Source organism: Hordeum vulgare, chromosome 6H (assembly GCF_904849725.1).
Source record: "Hordeum vulgare subsp. vulgare chromosome 6H, MorexV3_pseudomolecules_assembly, whole genome shotgun sequence".
NCBI classification, from domain to species: domain Eukaryota; kingdom Viridiplantae; phylum Streptophyta; class Magnoliopsida; order Poales; family Poaceae; genus Hordeum; species Hordeum vulgare.
The window spans coordinates 458,664,346-458,673,044 of NC_058523.1; the positions used below are offsets into that span (position 1 = coordinate 458,664,346).

The 8,699-nt window shown below is 44.5% G+C and overlaps 1 protein-coding gene across 1 annotated transcript; it reads left to right on the plus strand.

Moving 5' to 3' along the window:
- Window positions 1–3,322: 3,322 nt before the first annotated feature.
- LOC123405599 (peptidyl-prolyl cis-trans isomerase Pin1-like) lies at window positions 3,323–3,574 on the plus strand. The gene has a single exon (XM_045099231.1). It carries the CDS (start codon window positions 3,323–3,325, stop codon window positions 3,572–3,574), a length of 252 nt encoding a protein of 83 aa, XP_044955166.1.
- The last annotated feature ends 5,125 nt before the right edge of the window (window positions 3,575–8,699 follow it).

An 8,699-nucleotide genomic window follows, 5' to 3' on the forward strand; every position in this document is an offset into this window, starting at 1 on the left:
ACCTTAGCGAGGTCTTGTCCGCCTCTAAGCAGAACTATCCGCATTATCAAAAGATGTGTTATGGTGTTTACCTTGCTACAAAGAAGTTGAAGCAATACTTCCAAGGGCATGCCATCACCGTGGTAAGCACTGCTCCTCTTTCAGAGATCATGGGCAACCGTGATGCCACGGGCAGGATTGCCAAATGGTCCATCGCTATGGCGGATCACGATATCCGGTACGGGCCCCGTACCGCCATCAAATCTCAGGTGGTGGCCGACTTCTTAGTCGACTGGGCCGAGACCCAGTTTGAGCCACCGCCTCCAGACTCCACGCATTGGCGGATGCACTTCGACGGCTCGAAGATGCGGACAGGACTGGGAGCCGGCATCGTTTTGACATCTACGAAAGGGGACCAACTCAAGTATGCTCTCCAGATCCATTTCGCTGCCTCCAACAACGTCGCCGAGTACGAAGCCCTCGCTCATGGCCTCCGGCTTGCCAAGGAGATCGGCATCCGGCGGCGCATATGCTTCGGCGATTCAGACTTGGTGGTGCAGCAGGTCTCTGGCGAATGGGACGCCAGGGATGCCAACATGGCAAGCTACCGCTTCCTTATTCAGCAGCTCAGCGGCCCCTTCGAGGGCTGTGAGTTCCACCACGTTCCCAGGGCAGAAAATGAGGCGGCCAATACACTGGCGAAGATCGGCTCCACGAGACAGGCCATTCCAGCCGGCGTCTCCCTCGAGCAACTCCATAAGCCGTCTATCAAGCCATCTCCCGAGTCGGCATCGATCTTTGTGCCTGCTGAATCTACGGTGCAAGCGCCGTCGGCTCCATCAGCTACGCCGGCTGCGGTTCCCATGCCGGCTGCGCTGACTACGCCGACTCCAATAGCGGCACCGGCTGAATCCATGGTGCGCCGTCGGCTCCACCAACTACATCGGCTGCAGTTCCTATGCCGGCTCTATTGGCCCCACCGACTCCAATGGCAACATCGGCTACGACAACAACCCTGGCTCTCCGTGGACTCGAATCCTGTCGCCTCGACACCCAGTGGGTGGACGTCATGGATATAGACGGTGAGCTAGCTGCCGCGGCAGCACCAGAGACACCTTGTCTCGAGTCCACAACCGTGGCCCCATCAAGCTCGGGGGCTGTAGAAGCCCCCAACAGACAAGACGAGGCGGAGGCGACCCTTGTGTCGACTCCATCATGGGCTCAAACTATTCTGGCCTTCCTTCTTCGCGGCGAACTTCCTCAGAACGAGGCAGAGGCGAGGCCGATCCATCTCAGATCTGCAGCCTACGCCATTATCAATCGCGAACTGGTACAGCCCAGCGTGACCGGCGTGTTTCAACGTTGCGTCTAATCAGAAAAGGGGCAGGAGATCCTTAGAGACATTCACCAGGGGGAGTGTGGGCATCACGCCGCCTCCAAAACCCTGATGGCCAAGGCATTCCGCCACGGATTCTACTGGCCCACGGCTCTCGAGGAGGCCGTGGATCTGGTCGACAAGTGCGAAGGTTAGGAAGTCGGAGCATAATTGATTTATTGATTGTCATCCTTTGTGTGGCGGTCGGGATCGCGCGATGGTTAACACCTATCAACCCTTCCCCTAGAAGTATGCGTTTAGCACTTTGTTTCGATTACTAATAAAAACTTTCGCAATAAGTATATGAGTTCTTCATGACTAATGTGAGTCCATGGTATAGATGCACTTTCACCTTCCACCATTGCTAGCCTCTCTAGTGCCGCTCAACTTTCGCCGGTGCACAAACCCACCATATACCTTCCTCAAAACAGCCACCATACCTACCTATTATGGCATTTTCATAGCCATTCCGAGATATATTGCCATGCAACTCCCACCGTTCCGTCTCATGACTTGTGCCGTCACTTTCATATTGCCTTTGCATGATCGTAAAATAGCTAGCGAGATGTTTCAACGTCATACGCTAAGCTAGATCGTTGCACATCCCGGTACACTGCCGGAGGCTTTCATATAGAGTCATCATTGTTCTAAGTATTGAGTTGTAAGTAAATAAAAGTGTGATGATCATCATTATTAGAGCATTGTCCCATGTGAGGAAATAAAAAAATGAAAAAAAAGAGGCCAAAGAGCCCAAACAAAAAAAATGAGAGAACAAGAGAGAAGGGACAATGCTACTATGTTTTTCCACACTTGTGCTTCAAAATAGCACCACGTTCTTCATGATAGAGAGTCTCTTGTTTTGACACTTCCATATACTAGTGGTAATTTTCATTATATAACTTGGCTTGTATATTCCAATGATGGGCTTCCTCAAAATTGCCCTAGGTCTTCGTGAGCAAGCAAGTTTGGTGCACACCCACTAGTTCTCCTTTTGAGTTTTCACACACTTATAGCTCTAAGTGCATCCATTGCATGGTAATCCCTACTCATTCACATTGATATCTATTGATGGGCATATCTATAGACCATTAATACGCCAAGTCAATGTTACCATCTTCTCCTTTTTGCCTCACAACCTCCACCACACTCTATTCCACCTATAGTGCTATATCCATGGCTCACGCTCATGTATTGCGTGAGAGCTGAAAAAGTTTGAGAAAGTAAGAGTGCAAAAACAATTACTTGGCCAATACCGGGATTGTGCATGATTTAAATTCGTTGTGTGGGGATGATGGAGCATAGCCACACTATATGATTTTGTAGGGATAACTTTCTTTGGCCTTGTTATATCACTACAAGTAATATGTTAATCCGTGACGAATTCCTGATGACGTTTAGGAAATCCGTCATGAAAACCATCAACGACTATTAAGATGTGTTTGGGTCCTAAAACGGTAGCCCCTTAATGAAGGATGTCGAGGTACTGTCACGAAAACCGTCACGGATAGACCATCCGGGCCTAAGCGGGCCTAGCTTTCCACACTGTATAAACCATCTGGTCACCCATGCGGCAAAGTCTGAATCACGAAGCGCGCGAAGGAAAAAACAATAGTCGATGCGGCAAAGTCCGAAGCTGGAAGCACGCGGAGAAAACTTTCAAGACATCGACGCGGGGAATTAAAAAAATTCGGAGCCAACCCATTTAACTCACATGCCACAGCCTCGCGCCTCTCCCCACGACCACGAAAACCTTATCCACAACCATCCACATCCGCCGACTCCTCTCCCCCTCTCCTCCCGATTCAGATCCATGCCCAACCTTCGTGCATGCTTGGCTGCCGCCCCCTATATCTCCCGCGCCGCTGCCTCCCCGTCGATCTCCCTCGCCGCTGTCCCAACCGTCTCCTTCTCCACCTCCCTATTGCCTAAGCGACCGGAGCGACGAGCGGCGGAGCAAGGGAGGGAGAGATGGCGTCAGCGGGGTCTGCGGCGGGGGAGGAGACGGTGCGCGCGTCGCTCATTGTGATCAAGCACGAGGGGTCCCGGCGCAAGGCGTCGTGGAAGGACCCCGAGGGCCAGGTCATCTCCGCCACCACGCGCGCCGACGCCGCCATGCGCCTCGGCGAGCTCCTGGCTCAGATCTTCGTCGGTCGCGCCTCCTTCGCTGACATTGCCGCGCAGCACTCGGACTGCTCCTCCGCCCGCCGGGCGACGAGCTAGGTACGTACGGTGCGATGCGCTGCCTCATCCGCTCCTCGTTAGACGGGCGCTAGATTTGGATGCGTTGCCGCCAGGATTTAGTGTTGCTCCAAGCCATCGATCCGACTGTGATTCGGTGATTGGTTTTTTCCTAATAGGGTCAGGTGTCAGGAATGTACAGTAGTATTTAGGATGTGATGTATGATTCATGAATGATGTTAACATTAGATCCGAGGATGCCAAAATTCTGACTAGGAAACTGTTACGCGATCGGCTAGCGTGTGTTCATGGCATGAAATTCCTTCCTGGATCCACCAACTAATCATGTGTGTCATACTGTGTAGGGTGTGCTTGTGTGCTAGGGGGGTGTTTCTTTCCAGGGACTTTTTGGTGTAGGGACTAAAAAAAGTCCCTTTTAGTCCCATGTGAAAGAAACATGAGGGACTTTTAGGGACTAAAAGGGGGTATTTGGGACTAAAGGAAGAAGTCCCTATGGGAGGGACTTTTTGGGACTTTTTTGGCTCTTTTACCAACAATGCCCCTACTTTTAGCATGTCATTTAATAACTTCTAGTATATTACTAGGGGTAACATGGTCTTTTTGCATGTCATTTAGTGACCTCTAGTCCATATTTAGTCCTTGAAAAAAAACGGGTAGGGACAAGAGACTTTTTAGTTGGGACTAAAAACAGTCCTAGGACTTTTTAAAGAAACAGGGACCTAGTCTGCTGCTACTAACATACATTTATGTGAACTATTTACGGTTAGTTATTCAATCATTTGACATGGAATAAGGAATATAATTAAAATGTATTATGAGATTCATAAGCTTTTGTGTAAATGTGTTATTGAGTTTTCCAGGTTGCTTAAGCCATGAAATAAATTAAATCTGATGTTCTTGTGCAAGCTGATGTAGTCTTTCTACGCATGCTCAACCCTTGTTTACAAACATAATGGTTCATTTCATTAATATTTCTTGTAATAAATAATGCTCATCTCATTCCTAAATACAAGTCTTTTGTGTGATTTCACTACAGATTACATACGGAGTAAAATGAGTGAATCTACATTCTAAAGTATGTCTATATACATCCGTGTGTATTCCGTAGTCATACCTCTAAAAAGAATTATATTTAGGAACGGAGGGAGTAGAACTCTTAATTTTTGTCAAGTTGTCAACACCTAGCCTTGAGCATATAGAATAAGTATGCCAAAAGTATTGATACTTGAACTTTTAAAGTTTATGCCGACCCATTTTTTTGGTGTAAATACTTTATTATTATCATTTCTACGCACCATAAGATTTCTGAACTTTGGAGAACTTGTAATTCATTTTTTATGTTTGTTCTAATTATCTTATTTCTACTATCTATTCATATCAAAAATATCTAATTGAGTTTATTTAATATTATTCTGTAAGATTTTTCTTATGCTAGTTTTTTGGTTTGTCTAGTCTCAGAAGTTAACATTGGTTTACGTCGATACAATACGAAAAGTTGATCCATGTTGACAGATCAAATGAGGTAAATACATATTCTGAACTTTTCTCTCATCGCCTAACTTGTTTGTTAGCAACAATATAAAACTGAACTTCCAACATATTATAGCTAATATTTTAGTTTGAAATATCTGCATGCTATTTTAACACTGGAAGTTCACGAATAGGATACATTTTTGTGAGCTTGTTGTATACTTGTATGAGTGATAGATTTCAAATTGTATGCATATGCCAGAGTTGCGCATGTAAACGAGGCATGTGCTCACAGATTCCTGCTAGTCTACTCTTAGCATAATAAGATCACTAAATGAATCTTAACTTGCTAAAATGTTTTTATTTTACATTACATACGAGAAGCAAGTTTATTGAAGAATTACTTTTAATTGAGGAAGAAATTATGCCTCTAGTTGTACTTAATGAATATGAAATGATCTGTCCATACTTTGTTTTAAAATGACGTTGACCTTTCTATGTTTGGACAATAAAATGTCACATTTGTACAACTAATATTATTACTCTATATATTCATTTGGGAGCTGGCCGTTATGCAGTATAATTTTTTATGTGTTCTATATTCTTTGCAGGTTTGTCACTTAGTTTGTGTGACTGGTGACTGGGGCTTTTTACCAGGAATTACGTGGGTCTGAATGGCTTCCTGGAAGTGGCGGTGTAGTGTTGGAGAGTAAAATCACCTAGTAGTGTAGTTTCAATGATACATATTACTTGATTTTTATTAAATGCTTATGCTTATAGCACCTTGTAAATATGCTAGTGATGTTTTGATATTAATTTTGGTTTTTGAAATCAGACCAGGTTGTTGGAAATTTGTATTGTCTTGTTGAATGAATATAATTGGATGTCTTTGAAAATTGTGATGCAATGACAAGACAAGTTGGGCTGAAAAAAGGGCTAATCGGTTGGGCTGGAATGAAATTATTGGGCCCAAAACCTAATTGGGTTGGTTACTATGTGGGTTATGCTCGCATCCACGTAGATACCAAGTTGGTTCCACGTCATGTAAATCGATGATGGATTGTTCCGTCATATCCCAGTTTAGGTCTGGCGGGCCTGGGGCAAATCCACGACGGTCAAGATCCGTCATGGAAGGTGCTATGTCAAATTATGACGCGATATACATGACAGATTTCAAATCCATCATGCATGTACATGCATGACAGTTTCTGGCTGGTCCATGACAGACGAGGGCCGTCATGGATTAACAGATTTCTTGTAGTGTATTTCAAAAGTTCATGATTACTATGCTAGTATGCTTGAAGTATTATTGTTTTCATGTCAATAGTAAACTATTGTTTTGAATCTTACGGATCTGAACATTCATGCCACAAGAAAGAAGTTACAAAGGACAAATATGTTAGGTAGCATTCTACATCAAAAATTCGGTCTTTATCACTTCCCTGCTCGAGGACGAGCAGGAATTAAGCTTGGGGATGCTTGATACGTCTCCAACGTATCTAATTTTTGATGGTTCCATGGTATTATCTTGTCAACTTTGGATGTTTTATATGCATGAATATGCAATTTTATATCTTTTCTGGGACTAACCTATTAACTCAGTGCCTAGTGCCAGTTTCTGTTTTTTTCCGAGTTTTTGACCTTTTTCAGAACGGAGTCCAAATGGAATAAAACTTTCGTGATGATTTTTTTGGACCAAAAGCGACCCCCTAAGCTTTGGAAGAAGGCCAGAAGAGCCACGACGGAGTCACAAGCCCAGCAGGTCGCCCCCTAGGCCGGGCCTAGCAGGCTTGTCACCTCCACGTGGGCCCAACCGACGTAATTCCACCGCCATAAATTCCTATAAATACAGAAACCCCCAAAAAGAAACCTAGATCGGGAGTTCCGCCGCCGCAAGCCTCTGTAGCCACCAAAAACCAATCAGGATCCCGTTCCGACACCCTGCTGGAGGGGGAATCCATCTCCGGTGGCCATCTTCATCATCCCGGCGATCTCCATGATGAGGAGGGAGTATTTCTCCCTCGGGGCTGAGGGTATGTACGAGTAGCTATGTGTTTGATCTCTCTCTCTCTCGTTTTCTTGAGATGTCTTGATCTTGATGTACCGTGGGCTTTGCTACTATAGTTGGACCATATGATGTTCTTCCCCCTCTCCCTTCTTGTAATGAATTGAGTTTTCCCTTTGGAGTTATCTTATCGGATCGAGTCTTTAAGAACACTTGATGTATGTCTTGCACGTGTCTATCTGTGGTGACAATGGGATATTCATGTGAGTACTTGATGTATGTTTTGGTGATCAACTTGCGGGTGTCGTGACATCGGGAACCTATGCATATGGGTTGGCACACGTTTTGACTCTCCGGTAGAAACTTTGGGGCCCTCTTTGAAGTTCTATGTGTTGGTTGAATAGATGATTTTGAGATTGTGTGATGCATATCGTATAATCATGCCCACGGATACTTGAGGTGACAATGGAGTATCTAGGTGGCATTAGGGTCTTGGTTGATGTGTGTCTTAAGGTGTTATTCTAGTATGAACTCTAGGATAGATTGAACGGAAAGAATAGCTTCATGTTATTTTACTACAGACTCTTGAATAGATCGAACAGAAAGAATAACTTTGTGGTGGTTTCGTACCCGACAATAATCTCTTCGTTTGTTCTCCGCTATTAGTGACTTTGGAGTGACTCTTTGTTGCATGTTGATGGCTAGTTATATGATCCAATTATGTTATCATTGTTGAGAGAACTTCACTAGTGAAAGTATGAACCCTAGGCCTTGTTTCCACGCATTGCAATACCGTTCGTGCTCACTTTTATTATTAGTTACCTTGCTGTTTTCGTAATTTAAGATTACAAAAACCTATATCTACCATCCATTTTTCACTTGTATCACCATATCTTCGCCGAACTAGTGCACCTATACAACTTACCATTGTATTGGGTGTGTTGGGGACACAAGAGACTCTTTGTTGTTTGGTTGCATGGTTGCTTGAGAGAGACCATCTTCATCCTACGCCTCCCGCCGATTGATAAACCTTAGGTCACCCACTTGAGTGAAAATTTCTACTGTCCTACAAACCTCTGCACTTGGAGGCCCAACAACGTCTACAAGAAGAAGGTTGCATAGTAGACATCAGTTGTCAATATCTCCGGCCTTGTAGTATGCAAAGAATCAAAGCACAAGCAGGAAAAGTAATAGTAATTGCAACGGAAAAGTAAATGAAAACAGTAAATAGTGGAGGTGTAAACAATGGTGGTGATATGGACCGGAGTCACATGATGTTCACTAGTGATGTCTCTCTCCCAAAAGACGATAAACAACTATGCTGGGGTAAACAAATTACAGTTGGGTAATTGACAGAATTATGAAAGCACCGCAATGCTAATTATGCTACTTGATAGTTAGAGGTTCAATAGTAATGGGAAGTACGTCAAGACAAGTAGACCGTTTATTCATCAACATCTACTTACTAATCATCCACCTTGAGATATCTATCCAGAACATCTCGCTGGTATTAAGTTGCGAGCCCCACCCAAAGTGTAAACTCAAAGCAACGGACAACTGCATTAACGAACTATGCGTAAGGTAAACAATCCTTGCAACCGTGGTAAAAAAACCGTTGTTTTATCCCTGGTGGCAACAACACATCCCCTAGTCTCATGTTTATGTCACTCA